The following is a 21,339-nucleotide window of genomic DNA, read 5'->3' as shown; positions in this document are numbered from 1 at the left end:
ACATGATTTATTTCACAACTTCATGAGATCCTCAGTAAATTGTCTTTTCCTGGATAGAACTTCTTGAGTGGAATTCCATAAGCACATGCCTGGAAAGCAGTAGATTGTAAGGGAGGGGAACTGAAAAATGGATTCTGAGATGGCTCACAGAATTGAGGTTTTGAACAGAGATTTTATTTCTCCTAAAATCAAGGATCCACTCAGATATGATGCTGTCTTGTGTTTGAACTGGTTAGTTTATAGACACATTGTGGATTATGTTCTATGTGTAACAGCAACTCAGTTTTTCATTTGGAAAGAAAAAGGTTGAGGTTTGTAAGGTAATTTCTACCTTTTGTATGTTTTTTCAGTAGATGTGAGTTGGCCGTTAGGCAAATGGGCTTTGTTTGCAGTGGATAATGTTGTTTGTGTGGTCAGTCGCAGTCTTCACCAGTGTGCTTCGTGGTGTTCAACCTGGACCATCAGCTTTGTATGATGCAGTGTGCTCTGGTGTCGCTGAGAGGGGGATGCTTAGGATTTAGTGAGGTCTAATTGCTTCATAGCCACAGATGCAGTAGTGCCGTAGTCTGTCTGGAAGTTAATGAAAAACTGAGACTGATCATTGTCTGGGAAGGTGAGATTTTTCTGTTACAGATTTTTGAAAGTGTGCCTTGAAGTCTCATATAGAAATGTCTTTACATCAATAGAAAGGAGCACTGCTGCACAGCTGGTTACACCAAACTTTACTAACTAGTGCAAATTTGACCGTAATTCCTATTTCTCCAAATTACTTTTCAAAGCAATGTATTTCTTGTCTATCCTGGATTAATTTCAGTCAGGTTGTTTTCATGCTTGAGCTGGTATCATCCAAGTAATAGAACTGGTGCCATCAAATTTGACAAGATGATTCATACCATACTTCCAGTACATAACATTGGCATCTGTGTCCATCATGTTCTCTTCAAAAGACTAAATGTTGACAGAGAGAACTTAAATGAAAATCAATTCTATGAGCCTTCATAGGTAAGAAGGCTGATGGTAAAGCTGAGGTTTCTTCTCTGTATTTTAAGTACATCCCCTTAAGATGGATTCAGATCACTTGTAGCATTTCAGTTTGTCTTTTTTTCTTCTTCTTCACCTGCTTTTTAACATTGAACCATACTTCACAGAGCAGAGAATCCCAGTCAAACAAAAAATGGTGTCTCTCCTCTGTCTGTTAGCATCCATCAGTTACTTCTTGCTGATTTTTTTTTTATTTATTTTCTGGTTAGAATTTTGAATTGTGTCAGGTGAGATATTTGTGCCATCTAAAATGAGTTGAAAGTGGCTTTTGAGTTCTTTCACTGGTTCAGGATGTAAATGTTTGATACTAGGCACAAGTATATTCAGTTTGTATGTACATATATATCAATCAGTATATTCAGTTGTCTTTTTCTGTCATAAGACATTTATGACTTAAATGAACCAAGCAGGACAAAAATCAGTCAGATCACCCCACCTGAAGCTTCTTGTGGAGTGAATGGACTGTCATTTGAAACTGAATTGCTCTTACTAGCACCTCAGGAACTTAGATTTTTTTGTGTATTAGTTGTTTGGTTTTTTTATTTGTTGTTTGGTTTTTCACTTTGAAAAGTGGTTGCACTTTCCATGTATTTGATTAAATGAACACCTTCTAAAGGCATGCTTAGATCAAACCAATTATACGGTATTCTCTGTGTGCTCTCTAGATCAAGGTCTCTTGTATCTGGTCTATAACAGGACAGCAGTCTGGCTGATCATTGCACAGAACTATGTGTACATCAGTCCTGTAGAAGTGGTAAAGATTGGAGTAGTTCTTTAAGCATTGTGCTAAGTTAGCATATTTTATGAAGACGAGTATTTAAATCTCACCACCACTGGCAATGCTGTTGAGAGACAAAAGAATAATAAATACTGGTCACTTCAGATTAAATCCAATTAGTAGGATCTTACTGGTTTGGGGTGGGGAGAAATGTGTAAACATTTCTTATGAATCAGTTATGGTGAATTTCCTTAAGATGGACTGTGAGTCAACCTGACATGTTGCTGCTGAAAGTAGTCACGTTGCTCCCACGAGCCACTTCCCTTTGTCTTAGCTATACACTCGTTTTACTTCTTGCTTTGGTAAGTTAAATCAGCCCAACAACAAAGCACGTACTCACTTCCTTTTGATGCTGGCTTAGGCAGGTAACTCCACCACAAGGAGGGTGGTAGAGCCAGCAAAAGACAGGCAGTGGAAGTGACACCTGGAACGAAGGAAGAAAGGCTGACAAAAGCTGTTTCTTCAGCTGCAATAAATCACAAAGTTGGATACTCAGCTTTCTGATGGGATTCACCTTTCAGGAAGCCTAATAATGCTGACAAGTTATTTTGCATGTATTTTTTCCAGTTCCTTGATCACTTAATACCAATATCTGATTTGGTTTTGAGGAACTGGATCTTTACCACTCAATTCGGTATTACAGGCAAGATAGGTGACAAAAAGGCTGGTACCATGGCTTTTTCTGAGATTCCAAAATTGCAACTTTGTTTCTGTTTGTTGCTGAAGTAAAGTCAAGTCAGAAGGAATTCAACAGTGCACTGGGACTTACCAGGTGAAGAAGGTGAGGTGTATCCCAGTAAATATCATTTTATGTAAGCAGCTCTTGTAGAATTTTGATGTTGAAAACCTACTGCAGATACTTTGGAGATTAATGATAACATAAGTTTCAGAAAAGGTATGTACCTCATTGCTAAATGTCATATAGAATTGCTTTATAAATTTATCACTTCCTCTATATTGCTGGTGTATTAGGAAAAATTTCTTCACCAAAAGGGTTGTCAAGCACTGGAACAGGCTGCCCAAGGAAGTGGTTGAGTCACCACCCCTGGAGGTATTTAAAAGACTTTAGTTGTGGTGCTTGGGGACATGGTTCAGTGGTGGTCTTGGCAGTGCTGGGTTAACGGTTGGACTTGATGACCTGGAAGGTCTTTTCCGACCTAAATGATTCTATGATTCTATTCTGTATTTCATTACACCAATGACTGCAGGCGTTTTTTGATGTCAAGCAGACATCAGCTGAGATGTATGCTAGAGCTGAAGTTTGTACAACTGCAAATAACTAACTCTTTTCTAGTTTTGCCATTTTCCAGAAAAATGTGACTAACTTTAGATTATTTGCTTTGTATGTTCTGCCTCAGTGATCATGAAAATGCATTTGTTTATCCAGAAAAGTGTGTCATCTGAGCACTGTCTCTCAGTCAAGCTGGGCAGTGCTGTTTTGAGCAGTAGGTTACAACCTTTCAGTCTACATGTAACAGAGATATGGCAAAAAGCTTTTAATATTGTCTAAACGGTAGGCTGAGAAATTTCAAAGTGGTGTTACAGAAAGGGAATTCCTATTTCAACAAATACTATTACATTTTTTTCTGGTCTGTTTATTACTAACCATTTTTTTAAAAATGCATACTATGTAGTAAAATTTAAATATTGTCCAAAACAGCACCTTTTTGGTTTTACCTTTTGCATGTGTTGTATGTGTTTAAAAACAACTTGCTAGCAAATGCCCCTGTAAAGAAGACAAGTCTATCTCCATGCTGGTTCTCGAATTTTCTCAATGTTTGTGTGCCATATGGTTTTACAATAAGGAAAACTCCTCAAAAGGCATGTAGGTGGATTAAAAGAGGAGGAACTAAGATAAAACTAGTCAAAACTAGTAAACGATTTGTTTCATTAAATGCAAAAACCTTAACATGGTACTGGGTATACCCCAAGCAGGAAGTGTTTAGGTATGCCATCAGAGTGCATTAGAGTGTTTCTTTGGGATAGTATTTTCTTAGAATCAGTCGGAAAACAGAAGTTGCCTGGAAAAGTGAAGAGTAAGAAATTCTGTTATTCTGCATTTAGTAGTTCACCAGTTTCCTTTTTGCTTTAGTCCTTTTTTTAGAAGCTCCAAACCTTTAGAGAACTGATTTTGCTGAACTGCTAGAAAACCTCCATGTTTCCAAAGCATAGATACAACATGGTTGTTGTACTTATTATGAACTATTGAGTGTCACTATGGAAGGTCATATCCAGGTATGCTATATCATCAACCTGGACCAACATTTGTATTCATTATTATTTTGACGTGCAATAATAGCTGTTAGCTTCTCTTGCTCATCCAGGTGGTGGTTCTTCCATTATTTGGTGGATGCATTTCTCCTGTTCTCACATTCTAAAGTGAATCCTGTCCAGTGTGGTTGTCCTTCCTTATTCAGGATTAATGATGGGGGGAGGAAATAAATGTGATGACCTCTGAGTTTTCCTCACCCCCCACCCCCCGCTTATATCTGCTGAGTTCCACAGTACTTTTTGGTGTGGCATCCTATCCTAAGAAAGTTTCTATCAACATTGTCCTGAAAGTGTTGACAGATGTGCCAGGAGTTAGACACCTGAAACATGCTTGAATCGGTATGGGAGATGTTCATTTCCATCAGCAGCAGCACAAATTCCCACTGGGGAGACATGAGTGGTAAGCAAGAGTGTAACTACAGTAATACCAAGACTGGAGAAGTTCATTAGTTGTCTGTGCTGGTGTTGACATTCCAATTTGACTGTCATTTCTGCAGAGTTATTATGGCAGCACAAGGGCCTTTAGGTACAATACTAAGTTCTTCTTGGAATTGTTGCACGAGTCTGATGTTTTATTCCCCACTCCATTAAAAACAATTAAAAATGGGCCGTTATTTTCTATTTAACTGGTAAGGGGTTTTATGCTTCTGAAACTTCAGATAATTTCCAAAACCACTTTCAAGTCATGAATTTTCATCACCGAACAAGAAAGTTAATCTCAGGATTTAAGACATAATCTGTAATCAGTGTATCATTTCTGCAAATCTGGGTTATATGTAAGTAATCTCTCCAACTGCTGTTGCAGATGCTTCACTTTGATATCACTTAATTCAATAGAAAAATAAGATCTATTAAATCCTAAACCTTTGGTATCCCATGTCTCTTTTTGGGGGAGAAAGGCATGTTGCTGAGTAAGGAATGTGTTGTGATCAGAATTCGGCATGGAATTTGTCTTTGCTAACTTCAAGCATCTGCAGTATAGAGAACTGCACTTACATCGTAGGGCACTGTATTGAAAATAGGCTGGTTTGGAAAAAGAGAGGTCAGTTTTCATTACTCAGAGGAAAGCACCATGTGGACGTAAATGCCAACAGTTGAAGGAGATCCAGTTTCTTAGTAGGATGTCTTATCTGGATGCCGTTATAGGGCAATAAAATTTGTGTGCTTTCCACCAAGATCTTTTCAGGGATCTGTAGTGCTTGTTGCAGCGATATCAAGGCATCGAGACTTTGGAATCCGGTTCCAGTCAAGTGACTTTGTGGCTACGCTGAGGCCGAGAAGGCTGCTGATGTGCTTCACAGAGGATTAGGAGGGTTTGCTTTGCAGAGTTCAAAATGATTAAAGGGGAAGGATAGGTTTCTGTAGGCGACCTTTAGGTCCCAGTGACTGGCTTTCCCTCTGCACACACAGTCACCCCTTCTTGTAATTTTTATTCTCTCTTAAAAATTTCAGAATACAACACTTAAAACCAGCTTATGTTACATATAAATGCCCAGAAACTAACTGATTTTACTCTATAGTTCTTCTAGCTGCTGATTTGTTTCCTTTAGTATGTTGTGTGAAGTACCATCTTGAACAAAGGGTTACAGAAAAGTGAAGAATTACAGAAAGGCGCAGATCTTTGATACAAAGATTTGTCAGTCAAACTTAGCTTTGAAAATCTCATCTCTCTCTGAAGAGGTGCGTAGGGAAAAGTTACGTTTCTGGACAAGGATTTTCTTACATATGTTCATTTCAGGGTTGGCTGGCTGACAGGCTGACATCAAGATTTCAGAGAAGTCACTGTTAGGGCTGATACCTGTTAAATTCAATGAGAAGTGCAGACCAAAAAAAATCAGACATTCTGAAAAGAGCTACAGAATTAGTTGTAAATAACTGCCTACAACTGTGTTATTTTTTCTGTGATGTATTATTTTGTTGCTGATAAAATATGAAATATTTTTTCCAAATACGTACCCATCCATGCTAATATACTGACCAGTAAATATCAAGAGTTGCTGTAGTCACTGTATCTTTACATTATTCAGATTTTTGGTTAGTATGTTTTGAATTTGAGTCCAGATTATTTAAGTATATTCCATTTAATCTTTATGGATGAAATTTTCTTACTGCATCCTCCACTTAGTACCTTCCTGCTCAGCATGACATTTAATGAAATTTCAGAATAGCAGTAGCTCTTTAGTATCTATTACTGAAACATCATTTAGAGAGACATCCAGAAACATGTTGTTTGGTCTTGCATTGATTTGTGATACATTTTGTAAAACTATGTTAATGAGATGACAACTATATTTATTTAAATTGGTTTAAAGTGTTCAAGATTGTTCTGAATTGCAAGGTGTAAATTTGTTTAATCGATAGAAGGTTTTATTTGAGATTTTATCTATTTTAAAAAGCAGGTGATCTGTATTTGATCATCATATTAACATGAAGTACCTATTCTTCAAATTGAATGCCACAAATACATTGTTACTGAAATACTTTTACATTTAACTATTTTTTTTCACATAGGGAGACGATTTTTAAGAATTCTGAGCACCTGTTGACAAAAGCAAAGCAGAAGAAAAAGCGAAAAAGAAACAAAAAAGTGAAAGGTAATCACACAGAAAGTATGAAGAAAATGTTAGAGGGAGCAGCTCATCCCCCAGTTCCAGATGACCAGGACATACCAGAAAGTGCAGAGGATGATTCAGAAGAAAACAGCAAATCATTGTGCACATTCAGAAAAGGTCCAGAGGATCCAGTAACAGTTTGTGAAGAGCAGCCTGACGGTGATGATGAAAGCCTAAAACAAGCTGCAGTGGGTTCAAGAGAAAGGTTTCCCATCACTGTGTCTGAGGTCTCAACAATGTTGAACAGTGCATTGAGAAATGAACTGCCTGTAGAAAGTGACAGTTCACTTCTAATAGATATAAACCCTTCTCCTACTGAAAACCTAACCAAATATGCATTAGATGATGAGGAAACAAATCCAAGGCACAAAGAAAATCTTTGCAGAAGCAGTTTCCTAAAAATAAGCAGTGATAAAAATTCCATCCAGGAAACAGAAGGCATCTCTGAGGATTGTAACGCGCCACTGTTAAGCACAGAAAACAAATTTGGATCCTATCAGAGTACGTTGGAACCTGACATGGAAGCTAAACTGTTAAGTTTAAATGGTGAAGAAAAAGAAATCTCTCAGCCTTGCAATTCAAACGTACGTGATAACATGCCTGATAATAACACAGGGGACAAAGGTGCATTAAAAGCAGAAGAGAATAGCTCTAATGCCTGGGGGTTTTTTTCAGTTAATTTACTTACTGAAGAATTGCAGTTGGGCTTTGATAACCAAGTTTCTCTTTCTTCTTCATCTGAGGATAAATTTGTAGGTGAACAAAAACCCCCAAAAATGAGGAAACCTAAACAGACTCATACGAACTGTTCAACACAGCTAAACTGCTCTCAGTCAAATGAAGGATTGGTAAAGGAAAACCATCATGTAACGGTAACTGAAGAGGCTGGCAATGTAATAAGCAACGGTCTGTTGGCAACTCCAGCTGGTGAAGTGCACTTTGATTCCCTTGTGGAAACCAGGGCCACCTTCATGCAGCGTTCAAGTGAAGTAAATGTTCCAAGAATTGATGCTGCACCAATTATATCAAAGAGGAAAAAATACAGAAGAATTGTCAACTTGGCACCGAAGTTTAATCTACCAAGACAGATTGCTGGTAGTACAGAGGAAGGGAAGGAAGTTTCGATAAAAGATGATGTTCCCCAAAAAAGTGTTTTGGAAGTGGGGCAAAAAAGCTTTCTAAGCAAGAACCATGGAGAGGAATGTGAACAGGCCCATGCTCTGCAGGAATATTCTGCACCTTACAGTGGCACCGAGGCAACCTGTTCCCTACTCACCCTGGATACAGATGCTCTGTTACATGATATTTCTTACATTCATTCAGAACAATCTTCTACACCAAAATATTCCTGCAGGGTTTCTGTAGTTTCCAGGATGAAGGAGGAGCAAGCTAGAACTCTTAAGCAACAACAGGTGGTTGATAAAAAAGAGGGCGAGAGTGAACAGTGTTCTTCAGAGGTTACAAATAGCCAACCAGATATTGTGTCTTCTGTTAAAGTTTTTTCTGAATATCCAGAAGTTTCTAGTATATTGGCAAGCTGCAGTGAAAGCGTGCGTGAAGCAGATGACCCTGAGCCAGCAGAGGCCTCACAACTTGAAGATAATCAAGATGAGAATATGAGATGTAGTTTTCTGGGACTTCCCTTATCGTTAGGATTTGCTTTTCAACTTGTGCAGCTCTTTGGTTCTCCAGGTCTTCCACTGGGTAATACTCTTCTTACTACTCCTACATAAAAGAAAAAAAAAAAAACACCCACCCACCCAACCCAAACCCCCAAAAACCCACAACCTCACACACACCCACAAACAAGCAAAACCCAAAACACTCCTCCCAAACAAAAAAAACCTTATGATTAAATACTCATTTGTATTGCAGGTACCAATTAATCAAATATTAATGCTATTGAAAGGAATCACTGCTGCTTTGGTGATTATTTTATTTATTACCTAAACATTTTTTCAGTCTGTCAAATGTGCCATTTGGTTTTGCCACGGTCATTTTGGTTACAAAACCTTAGCTAACTTTAAATCCAAAGCATAGAGCTCTTGTTGATGTTTTAATACATCCTACTGAGTAAGACTTTACTGCGTTGATTACAAAACTGAATGAAAACATGGTATAAAATGTATGCTTTTATACAAAGGTTGCATGTTTGTTTTTATATTCCACTTGGTTAATATAGTAGCATTCCTTTTTCTTTATTTAGTAGTTTTCATACACTCTTATGTGGCTTAGGTACCGTTGAAAATCTTTCCCAAAATCTTATTTAACTTGAAATTGATTATCAGACTTACAGGGATGCATTTTCTGATAGTGAATACCTTCTTTTTAATCATGCATGATTAGAAAGTGTTGCAGCGTTGTATACTTGCCTTCCAGAGGGCCAATTGTCATATTTTTGTGCTTTCAGTTTAATCCTTTCAAGTTAGCAGTTAGAAGTATGGCAGTCGGTCCTGAAAGGAGTTGTGTGTGGCAACCCTGATTTCCAGATTTACTGCAGGCTGATGTAACCTAATGGAGCTGCAGCCAGCAGCAGCAACAACAGACATTTGTTTGGAAGTCACCCTAGGACATGGTGCTGTGTATGCACCTGCTGAAAGAGCCATGTTCCCTGTGCATAAAGTTCTGCAAATTCTTTGGTCCAAATTTAATCGGTGGCAAAACAGTAACTTTGATTTGGCCAACAAATAGGATTAAGAAACACAGGCTGGTTTTTCATCACGTAGACCTTTACACCTGTTTGTTTCAGTAGAATTTAAGGTTAAGCATGTATTTTCATATGAAAAGGTTAAGATGACAGCTGAGGAGCAGCTTATGTCTGTTTAGCTGCCCAAACTGACCTCAGGATTCTTTTCTTTTATTACAAAAGTTGATGGCAATGTCAGAACAGTGATGCAGACCACTGGCAGCATTACGTGGCTTGGTCCCCAAAGGACCTGCAGTGCGCTATCTAAGTCTGGCACCACACAGCAAAGAACTTACCATAAAGAGCTGAAACAGGGCAGGGAAGTACTGCTGGTGTCCTCAGCTATTACATATAAAATGTTTTTCTCCTCCAAACGTGGTGAGTCTTCATATCTGTGATCTTAAATTTAATCGTCTTAGAAGGAGTTGGTCATGACTTGAAAACTGGGATCTTCCAGGGTAAAAGAAAAAGCAGGCGTTCAGAAACAGTTAATGAACCAAATGCCATTTTTCTCTGATTCAGTAACAGGTGAACTTCTTTGGTGTTTACATGAGTTTCCTTTGGAAATAACCTTTAAGAAATATAAAGCCACCTGAATACCTCCCTGAAGCGCTGACAGCTTGTGATTGCTGTTTGTTTGGTGGGGTTTTTTTCCCATCAAAATTATGCCTGCTGGCCACATTCTCATTTGACTATAATTTTCCTACAATTTAAAAATTCTTACGCTTTTTTGTGGCCTGTTATGTACTGATAGACTACTATTTATTCATGTACATATTTGAGCTGTAGTATTTTACAACACTGGCAATTGCAGAAATTATTTTGGAGGGGAATTTTTTCGTAAATAAACATCTTTGGTTATTTATAAATGGAAGGTTTAGTTGACTGACTAGCCTGTATGATTCTCATGCAAGTGTAGAATGTATTTTAGACTGGTTTCCTACAAAGAATCGCTTCAGCTTCTTAAAGGGTGTTAGAGTTAAAACATTTTAGGAAGTAATTTCTTTAGTGATATTGCACAGATTCCTATAATTAAGCATTTTAAAATTTAAAGATTGTTACTTAAGTTGCATTTTCTTTAATTTGTGGGCTGAAAGCTTTCTGGTTTTCTCATTCGTGCCTAGTTTCGGGGGAGTATGTGTGGAAATGAAAGTATTGTAGAAAAGCCTTTGCCTAAAAAAAGAAACAAACCCCAAATCTCCTTCCCCATCCTCCCCTCCTGTGCGCTGTCCCTAGATTCTAGAAATGTAAATTCTGACTTTGCTGCTGGCTCACTTAAATAGCTGCTTTTTAAAAAGTACATATATATATATAAAAAGTGTGCAAAAATTGTAATTCAGTGATATATTTTGGCTATGGAGAGATCTTGAACACTCAACTGCAAAAAATATTTTCTTCTGCAGAATCCTTGTTGCCAGATGATTATATAGTTCCTCTTGACTGGAAAGTTTCAAAGATGATCTATTTACTGTGGAAGACCTCTGTGGAGGTATGAATTTTAGGGGATTTTGGAAGGCTTTCCAATATTCCAGGTATAAAGAGGAATTCTTCAGTTCATAAGCAAAATTATGTTCTTTGCTAGTAAATTTGCTTTGTTTTTTCATGCCCACAACGAGGAGACAGATGTTTTATGCACTCTTCTGAATATTTCCAGAATCGGCTCGAGGCCATGGTAGGGTTCAGGTTTTGAAAGTTCAGCTTCAGAAATGTGTATGAAGTAGTTGAAGGAGAATAAAACCCAAACCCTTTCCTTGATACTTGTGTCCTGACCTGGCCTATGTGCATTAAGTACAACCTACCGTCATCCAGTTGTTTTCCTTAAAGTTTTCTCCCATCGAATCTCATCCTCCACTATACCTGTAGTGTATATATAGTGTATAGTTCATAGCTACTTCTACAAAGAGTTGCAGCAGAGAAGTCATTCTAGGTGACTGACAACAAATGAATTCTCCTTGTCTAGTTAGAAAGTGTTAACTTACAAATTACTTTCCCCCCCACTGTTGCTGTTACTTTGTGAAGGTTTGTTTTTATTTAAGGAGCACTTTAATAATAATAAACACAAGTAGTGTCTGGTAGTGGAAATGAGGAAAATCCTGTAAATACAAGGAAATAATAATTATAAAATAGAGCATAGACCTTGTTCTTTCCCAAAATAATAAAATCTCTTCTCACCTGTTCTTTTATCTGAACTATTATTATCTGTTTTAGGAAAAACAGAAAGCAAATCTATCACAGGATGGAAATGCCTTGGGTAGGTGTGTTCTGTGAATCAAAACCTGTATCTAATACTTCTTGTTCAGAAGAGAAAATAGTTAATGCTGAAGTGTGTCAAAGGTTTTCAGCACAAATGAGTGGTAACACTCTCCTTTGTGCAAAAGCACTAGGATGCGATAAATTAATTTGTGCCTCCGTTGATTTTGTACATAGTGTGGCAGAACTATGGTTGCTGTGAGTCATCACTTCACATTTCCTGATGCAAGTGCTGAAATTCCTTGCCTTTTAAAGTTTCCCATATGAGATTAATCCAATACTTAGCTGACGTTTACCCATTCCAGATCAGAAGGTTGTTTAACATAAAGTCTTTAGACTTTATTTCTCTGGAAGGTTGAGCATCTTCAACTTAATTAAACTTAATGATCACTAAAAATTGCCAGCATAACAATAGGTCACACAGTTGAGCAGCAAGAGATGTCAGGGCCCATGGGAAGCTCTGGACTTCTGCGTGCATTAATTCCTGCAGTGTGGAGGTTATGGGATGAGGTTGCTGGTTGTCTTTTTCCATTATTTCCATGTTAGTGTAGTATAATTTCACAAGTTCCATAAGATGAGATTAAAAATGGACAATAGTAGCTCCCTGGAAGCTGATAGAATTTGCTGTAAAATAGGAGAGGAGTTTCTCTATTTTAAAAACACAGAAAAGGACACTCTTGGAGAGCTGAGAGGAAGCACAAGAGCAAGACTACACACACGTGCATGTGCTTGCATGCATGCTCTCTCTCTCTCTCTCTCTCTCTCTCTCCACCCCCCCCCCCCCCTCCCTGTCAGAGACAAACCTGAAAGATATAGTTTATTTTGGAGGCCATTTAGGAGGCAAAATCAAGAGTATTCTGATGAAATGAAAGCTTGCTTTAGAAATACTCTATCCTCACGTACTTTAAGTGACAGACTACGTAAGGTAATTGCAGGTGTCTTTGGCTACAGTTTGTAATTTGTTTGTTGTTTTAGATTATATTATTAGTCTTGAAGATCTAAATAAAAATCACCAAGAGAATCAAGACTCTTCGGAAACACTTCCAGAAGTGGAGCTGTTTCAAGGGGTGACAGAGGAGAACATCCTGACCCATGCTAGCACTGACAGTCTGGATGATGTGTTTCATCGGTTGTGACTGACCATCTTAAATTCTGCATGAAGGAAAAGGTAATCAATCACGCTTGTGTGGTTTTTTCTGGTATTGTATTTCACCAAACATCTAAAGAACATTGTTTGTTATAATTTTTAAGGTGCATTTAGTATCACCCAATGTATTTGTTCTTTTTCTTCAGGTTAGGATTGCAGGTGGTTTTGATTTTGGTTGTTTTGGGGTTTTTTTAAGCCTGACTGCAGAAAAGAGAAGGCAGTATTTTGTTATTAAAGACATATGAATATTATTTTTTTCTTCAAAATCTAAAACCTGCCTGGTAAAGTGAAAGCAATGGTCTAGAATGCCTCATAGTTGGACTTTGTTCCCAGTTTGATTACTGTGGCGATCTGTTGTGAGTCATATCATCTTGGTACTATTTTTCCTCATCTTTTCAGCATGAAGAGCAATGCTGACTCCATTAAAGGTCTAATTATGAGGAGCACAGTATGAGCAATAATACAGTATTTCACCAAGTTATGAAAAAGTGGCAGTTCTGCTTTTCAGTAGAGAATCAGCAGCAGGAGGTTACAATAGGACTCCATATACTGAAGTGTTAATCTTTCATAAATACTTTCATTTGGTATGACAAAGTGTGCTAGTGAGTATTAGAAACCATGGTATCGTGTTCGTGCTTGTCTAGTGAATTTTTAAACCCTTTGGTAACTTTGCAAAGTTTCTATGGTTCGTTTATGAGAGATATTCTAGGCAGATTGTCATAAGAAGGAAAGAATTTTGGATCCAGCTGTAAAATGCTAGTTTAACTTCTGTATCATTTTCCATTAGTTGTTCTTTCCAAAGTGGAAAATGGATTAATCTGTAGTTTTAAAACAAGTAAACTGAGGTATATGGAAAAAGAATAATTTGCACCATGAGCAGATTGAGCTAGAAAAAAATATCCAGATCCTAAGGCTTAAATTATTCCCATCCAGATGGCACAAGTTTACTGGTATATAGTCCGTGTGGGGTCTGTGTCACCTGGTGTCCTGTGCCTGACCTGAGTGTAAGTCAATGGCTGGAGGAGGAGTCAAAGGGCTGGGCAAGTGCTGTGTTGGGAGAGTTACAAAAATAGATGACTTTTTAGAAGGTTTCTTAATTTTCACAGTGGAAGATCATGACAGAACTAAAGTAATTGGATCGTTTGGGCTGGAATCGAAACATCTTGAATGGAGGTTGATTTGATTATGTGCATTTTTATATTATTGATGACAAAAATGAATTGCAGGTCATTTGCTGATTAACGTGTAGGAAGATGAAGGGAATCTCTTTGAACCATGTAGTACAGACAGCACTGATCTTGCACAGATCTGTCAGCACAGATTATTAATAACATCAAGAAGATCTGGTAGCAGTACGGTCCTTTTACATAATCAAATACTAAAATATTTGATAAGTAATTAAAAAAAAAATTCACCAAATACTTAGTCCTATGTTGGCCAAAATTTTTTATAAGTTATTTATTTTTAGTATTGTAAATCTGAACAATCCACAGGCAAGAGTTTTGCTTATGATACTGACTAGCTGTCTCAGAGTGGATTGGTACCCTAATCTACTACGCAGAAATGTTCAGGTTTATTGATGAAAGTGTTGTTATGCTAAAGAAACAAAGTTGGAGAGCTGCATTGCTTCCCTGAAAGAAATTGCAATTAACCTGGAAATTGACTTGCCTGTGTGCTTCAAGAAAGGAAAGACATATGCTGGCAGAGTATCCTGCCTTATTGTCCATACCTTTACTTGGTTGCTGTATCCAACAAGCTGTTTTTTTCTATTAATTTGGCCCCTTTTTCTGTCTGCCATGCTACTCCCAAAGCTGTTTCAATCTTCCTCTCCTGCTTGTGAGCACAGCTGAAGTGATCCGCTGCCCTGTGCGATTGTGAGCCAGCCACTGACTGCTGGTCTGAAACCAAACATTGTTAAACCCGTTTGTGTGATGCTGCAGTCTGATGTTCTGCTGCGCTGGGTTATATTAGCTCTAAAGAACATAGAATTAAAGCAATGAGTACTTTGCTGTGAAAGAAGACGCCCAGTCAGTGTGTGGGTTAAAAAAAAAAAAAAAAAAAAAAAAATCATTAAAAAAGGCAGTGCGTGCTCTGTGCAGAAGGACTTGGTCACGAACATCTAGGCTGAGGTGGTGTGGTTAAGTCAAAGGTCCCTGCTGGCAGGTGAAGCGTGTGTGATGGTTGATTGCCCTGGTCCGGGCCGCATGGTCCCATCCTCCTTGCAGCAGCTTTGGTGCTCAGCAAAGCCTTTGACTTGACAAGGCTTAGCTGGTTGGGGCTTTGTATTGGGAGGAAGAGGGAAGTTAGTCAGGGTTTTGTGGGGTTCTTGTTGGGGTTGTGTTTTGTTTGTTGGGGTTTTTTTAGTTGATCATCTGAAACGAGTCAGGGAAAGTCCTGCTGGCTGTTGGAGGAAGAGGGTGGGACATCAGAGGCTGGATCTGTTTAGGCTGCTCTGGAGCTGTGGTCTGCTGCCCCGGGCAGCTGGTGTGACAGCTCATGGCTGCCAAAAGTGGGAAGTGCTCAGCCTCCCAGCCCTGCGCCAGTTACCCGCTCTGGCGACATTAAGGCTGTAATTTAACTCACTGACCCCACAGGAAGCAAACAACAGGATAGTTTTCTGCTGGGCTGGCAAATCTAAATAAGCATGTGTAAGGTCCAAGTGGGTGCCAAAGCTGGGTCCAGGGAGCAGACGGGACTGGGCTGCTGCAGGCACGAGGGCGAGGACGCACAGAGCTTCCTGCTGGGGTGGCAGTCAGCTCTGATACCAGGGACCATGTATTGTGCAACCATACCTTCAGACTAAAGGCTGCTCTTAAGCTCATACAAATGTTAGGATGTTAAAGAAATATACAGAAAGAAGTATGTAAAAAGTAAAAAGCATCCCTTAGGGGTTTCAATTGATTTGTGCTCGCTGTCAGGCACAGGATACTGGGTGATGCAGACCCCTGGCCAGACCCATGTGGGTATTGCAGCAGTTCTCTGAGGTCTGCATGTGTAAGGGCTGTAAAAAGCAGGGGAGTTTTTCTGGTTGATGGTGCCCCTGGTTTTGAGAGGTAACGTTATCTTTCCTCACCACAAACTCATTCTCTCCTGGTTGCTGACTAAAGCAGACTTGCCAAGAGTGATGTCCCGGAGTGGCTGTAAAACTGCTCAAGAGAACAACTATAAATGTTGAAATGGATTTGATTTCATCAAATGTCAGGGGAAAAAAAAAAGTCAGAAAACAGAGGCATTCCTACCACAAGCTTTTAAAATCATAGAAAAATAAATGGAGAGCTATAGGATCATTTCAGTCCCTTGAGATTGGAAAGTAAACTAAGCCTTACTGGCCAAGTGCAACAGTCTGTTAGCCAGATGATCATGCTTCTGTATTCATGTTGAGTAAGGGTGTTTTTATTCAAATGGGAGAGTGAACAGTAGTGGTGTTCCTCTGTGAAACCACGCGGTTAATCTCAAGTTGTGAGAGCTCCTTATTGCAGCCTTGGCAGCACATCAGTATTTGTTCTGGAGATTAAGCAAGAGACCCTGGTTTAAAAAGAAAGCTGAGATCGGTGAAAAGAGCATTATTTTGGTGCCTGGAAATTCTTTGTAGACCAGGACTCCCGAGTGCCAGATGCTATACAAATGCAGAACAAGACAACAAAACCCGATGTCAGTTTAAGCATTTATCTGCAGGACTACTGCAAAACAAAAGCTGGCATGTTTCTTTGTGAAGCACAGCAGTTGGTAACTCCCTGCAGGAAGACTTCCTCCATGACAGCCTGGTAGGGTCATGGTTTTGATGAGACAAATCTCTTGGTGACGTGTGTTACCACTCCGTCTGTCCCTGGCTGCGCTATTCCTGTCACTTCCCTTTGCTGGACGCAATGCTTCCGCAGCCAGAGTGTGAGGCAATTCAGCTCTGTCGTCTAGTATGTGAAGATATCCAAAAAGTTTTCAGTCTGGACCATTGAGCTGAAACAAATTGGCCTAGAGCCACGTGATCAGCAGGACGCAGGTAAAGGAGCAGGAACATACAGCTGGAACAGGCAGGACCACCTTCTGGCTAGCGTGAAAAAAATAATCTAAGAGCTACAAAGCTGACTAAAGCAATCTTCCAGTATTGCCACAGAAAATATCATCCCATGGCCAAACCTCCTCCAGTTGCTGCTTCGACATGACAATAATAAAAAAGTGTTTTCTCTATCTTTTGACTACTAACTTTAAACAAAATGAAGTGTGAAAAAGTGCACAGAATTATGACCAGAAACACTCACCTGCCTTTTACAGTGCTTACCAGGAAAACCTGGCCTAAAATTTACTTAAGCAGAGTATAATTACCAGGGGGAGTAAGAGCTGCCCAGAACAGTGTTTCTGGAGCTCTCAGAAAAGGGTAACCGTCAGGTTGTGCTGGTGCCTTACACAAGCTCGGTAACTTGGAAGCCTGTGAGGTCCTGAGTGAATGTAATGGGGAAAAATTGCAACATAATGCAACAATTATGAGATGTATCTATGCTATAGTTACTGGTAGAATGGCTGGCTATTCATTATTTATTTGTGACGTAGAGAAAAAAAATGTTCCACTGTGTTACTCTTCTCCTTATTTTTCAGCCTTGAGACTGCTAGGTTCTTACTGTCTCTAGTTCTGATACCCAAGTTTTCTTCTCTTCATTTTTCATTCTCCTTGCATTTTTTATTTTTCCTTTGCTCTCCATCATCTGCTTCCTCTCCATTCTTCTTAACTTTTTAAAGAAATAACCAGCAGCAGAGTATGAGAAAGAAAGAGACACTTAAAAATATCAGACAGGTGAACGCTTCTCAGTCTGAGGGTTGGCTGTGCAACCATTAAAGTCTTTCGACGGTCTGTGCTGTTGTGGTATTTCAGCAGAATCTTCTCTCTTTTTTTTTTTTTTAGTTTTATTTCAGAAACGTCTCACTTTGATTCCACCATGGAAGGACTTCAGTTGGCCACCAAGGATTTAAAATGTGAGGAATAACCTGGAAGAAAGTAACCGCTGTAGAGATTTGGTGTGAATCTTTGGCTATCTTCCCTTCCCACCCCCCTGCAGCCCCCTGATATCAACTTCTTTGTCCATAGAATAAAAATCAAAATGGAGATAACTTTGTCTTGTGTGGCAAAAGGTCACTTTCTGAAGTCATTTGGGATTTATACCTTCTCAGTATATCCTTGAGTGTCATACGAAGAGATTGAGAGCAGAGACCAGTAAGCAGAAAAGAGCTGTCTTGTCAGCACGAGTTGTGACCTTCAGGCTCTGGTATCCAAAATATTGCCCCAAGAACTGGTACATGAACTGCTAGGGATGCCTACCTGCAGGGAAAGGTGCCTGTTACGTGTCTTATCCTACTTCTGCCTTTTGTCCTGTCAGGCATAATTACATCCCAGTCTCTTTACAACTTCAAGTGACGTAAGTCTTCATTAGTCACTCCTTTTCTTTCATCCGGGGGTACACAACTTGCCTTCTCCTGAAACCAGGCCTAATGATTCCCTTCAACTAGACTCAGTTGGCACTATAGAAATAAGGAGAAAATTTCAGTATAGACCTGATTCAAACACACTGGAGGAAAGATGCGCATGGTTTGTGGCAGACTGATAAGACCTATAACTAGCACTGGTAATCAGTGATTTGACGTTTCTGTTAGTAGTATTCCTTTTGCCATTTTTTACTTAAAATTCTTAGGAGGTGAGGAGAAATTTAAGCTAAAAATAGTGGGGGGGTTTGTGTGCAGTTTTGTTGGTTTTTTTTAAGTATCGTGGTTTTCCTTCAACATTAAGCATGGTGGTTATTCCTTAGCTAGAACAGTAACCTTACCAGTAGCAATTCTGTTACTGAGGTAATTGTCCCAGTAACATGAGTGGAGTATTGGTTTCCAGGGGCAGATGAGCAGCAGAAATCAATGAACCCTTGACAGTAAAATCTAAAATTTTGCTTACATACATATGTATGTAAGGCCCACGCGGGTGTCAGGAAAGTTGGAAATACGTTACGTATGTAGAATGAGCTAAATTACATAGGTGATGAATTTCATCCCATGATCTTAAAACACAGTTTCCTGGGTTTTTCTCTGAGGTGTGGTTAGATTAATCTAGATTTTTTTTTTTTTTGTGTGTGTGTGTGTATGTAGGCTGTAAACAGGGCAATGCTTTCCCACCAGCTCTCTGTTGGTGTTGCTTTTCTGGAAAAGCACTAAATTGCCCTGATGTATTGCTGTGGTCTGTAAAATAGTGTGACACGTTCTGTGCCATCTGTCTTTGAAGTGGTGCTTGTGATGCCTGGGAATGGAGTGCTGAGGGTCAACTGAGTTCATGATGGCACCTTCACTGGCAGAAGGCCGTGAGTGTAACAACAAACGGGAGGAGGAGGATAGCTCCTCATGAAAAAAATCATGAGTGCTTGCTGAAATAGCAAATAATGAAGAAGAGACAGGCAAAACAGAATGGAGGGAGGTGGAAGGACACATCAAATTACACCTAATTAACTTAATTATTAATCAGAAAAATAATCAGAAAGAGCAGCCTTTGTCAATTAAGAGACGTGCATAAGGCAAGGTATTTCTTTGCAGTGAGAGGGAGTGACAGAAAAGAACGATCTCCTCAGGGTGAGAAAAGATCATTGAGAAAGGGAGAAACAAGGAAGCTTAGGTTGTGTGTACTTGTCAGAAATATTTCCCTCTTTTGCGGCTTCCAGATCCAGAATATTTATCCATTTATTCTTTCATCTCTTCCTCCTCATCTTTCCCGGCACCCTTTTCATTGTGCATCAGCTGAACAGCCAGTACCTGACTGCAGTCATGCTGAAGCTCCACCCACCATGGTCTAAATTCCCAATGTGTCCCCGCTCTCCACTTAAAAAAACACTTGCGTATACATGTAAGCGGTTAAAGATGGATGTATTTCTAAACTAATGTTGTATTTGAACTGGCAAATTCACTGGCTGCACTTTTTTTCATGCATTTCTCTGTACACATGCGATGTTTTCCTTTCCTTGGTTAGAAACGTGCTGCTCTTCTACCAGCAGAACATTATACAAAATGTCATGGGGAGAAGGAAGGCAATTCTGCTGGCTGTAGCCACAGCTTCGGGTTTACCGGATGTACCAGTCGCAGCAGAAAAGTTAGTGTGGTTTCAAGAAAATGTCACTCAAGGATCAGTATTTTCTTCCTACTTCTGTTTGTTGAGGGAGAAATCTGAATGCCTGTATTTTCTGTTACTGAGTACTGACCTTTCAGAATGCTTAAAATAAAACTGGTTTGCAAAATCTCACAGTATCGGTTTAAGTTTACTTTTAAACCCCTCTGGGATCTCAAAGTTTATGTGTATTCTTTCCTGTCACTTTTGGTTTTTTTCCCCACTTGCTTCAGCTGGGGTGGGTGTGCCACATCCCACGGTGGGATAAGCTTTCCCCCTGTACGCGAACACTCTCTTTAGCGCTATTTGCAAACTTTACAGCCTAAAGCTCCAGCGTTGTAGCGGGGTGGCGGCGTGTCCCTGAGGCTGGCTTCTCGCCCGGCTGGCGTCGGTGCTGTGCATGGCTCCCAGAGGCAGAGCGTGATCCCGCACCAGCTATTCTTGGTTTTGCTGGAGACTCTTAATATTGGCTTGTGTGGTGACCATGTTAGAGCAGATCAGGTTTCCTGGTTAAATTTTGTTACGTTTCCTGCAGTTTCTCATGTGGTATGTTTGAAAAGCGATGCTAACGCCGCCGGCGTGACACGGAAAGTGACCTGTGCGGCGCAGGGCCCTTGTTCAGGAGCATCTGCTTGGAGTCCTCGTCTGCTTTTGTGGTAGGGTGGGATCCGGTGGCTCCAGCACTGCTGGGGGTGGGGGGAGAGGAAAACAAGGGTTGGACTGAGCCGGCGGTCCGGCGGAGAGCCCCGCTTCCCCGAGGTGAGCTGGTAATTCGCTTCTGGGGTGCCCAGCACCTCATGGGGCACACGGGCAGCACCCGGGACTGAACGCTTTCAGCGCTGGCTTCTGTTCTCTGCCCATCTTGGAGAATCTGGACATTAATCTGGGTTTTAAATAATTGAAGTCGATACCTCGGGCTCGCGTTCCAGGTAGAAAAAGTGGCTGGAACGGAGTCGCTGTGCGGGCCGCCGCCGCCGCCTGGCCCTTCCCGCGCCTCTCTCCTCAGGGCGCTGCCACCCTGCCGGGGAGGGGGCTGGGGGGGCCGGGGACCCAGGGGGGAACTGGGGGTCCGGGGAGCGGGCTGAGGGTCCCGGGGCGGGGACTGTGGGTCCCGGGGGAGGGTGTGGGACCCGTGGGGGAACTGGGGGTCCCGGGGGCGGGGTGCTGAGGGTCCCGGGGCAGGGCCTGGAGGTCCCCGTGAGGGGCTGAGGGGGCCGGGGGATCCGTGGGGGCGTGCTGAGGGTCCCGGGGCAGGGCCCGGGTGTCCCGGGAGGGGCTGAGGGTCCCGGGGCAGGGCCTGGGGGTCCCCGTGAGGGGCTGAGGGTCCCGAGCTGAGGGGGCCGGGGGATCCGTGGGGGCGTGCTGAGGGTCCCGGGGCAGGGCCCGGGTGTCCCGGGAGGGGCTGAGGGTCCCGGGCGGCCCGGCCTC

The 21,339-nt window shown here is 40.7% G+C and overlaps 1 protein-coding gene across 1 annotated transcript; it reads left to right on the top strand.

Moving 5' to 3' along the window:
- The first annotated feature begins 2,974 nt into the window (after positions 1-2,974).
- LOC119142810 lies at positions 2,975-20,922 on the top strand. Its single transcript, XM_037376184.1, has 5 exons — positions 2,975-8,406; positions 10,792-10,877; positions 11,597-11,639; positions 12,614-12,806; positions 17,680-20,922. Exons 1-4 carry the CDS (start codon positions 6,702-6,704, stop codon positions 12,772-12,774), a joined length of 1,995 nt encoding a protein of 664 aa, XP_037232081.1. The 5' UTR covers positions 2,975-6,701; the 3' UTR covers positions 12,775-12,806; positions 17,680-20,922.
- The last annotated feature ends 417 nt before the right edge of the window (positions 20,923-21,339 follow it).

Source organism: Falco rusticolus, chromosome 2, assembly GCF_015220075.1.
Source record: "Falco rusticolus isolate bFalRus1 chromosome 2, bFalRus1.pri, whole genome shotgun sequence".
NCBI classification, from domain to species: Eukaryota; Metazoa; Chordata; class Aves; order Falconiformes; family Falconidae; genus Falco; species Falco rusticolus.
The sequence above is the reverse complement of the archived record's forward strand: the minus strand, read 5'-3'. Positions and strand labels throughout refer to the sequence as shown.

Coding starts and splice junctions, on each gene's coding strand:
- LOC119142810 (XM_037376184.1), top strand. CDS start 6,702: ATGAAGAAAATGTTAGAGGGAGCAGCTCATCCCCCAGTTCCAGATGAC. Junction 8,407..10,791: donor TTCTCCAGGTCTTCCACTGG/GTAATACTCTTC, acceptor TTTCTTCTGCAG/AATCCTTGTTGCCAGATGAT. Junction 11,640..12,613: donor ACAGGATGGAAATGCCTTGG/GTAGGTGTGTTC, acceptor TTGTTGTTTTAG/ATTATATTATTAGTCTTGAA.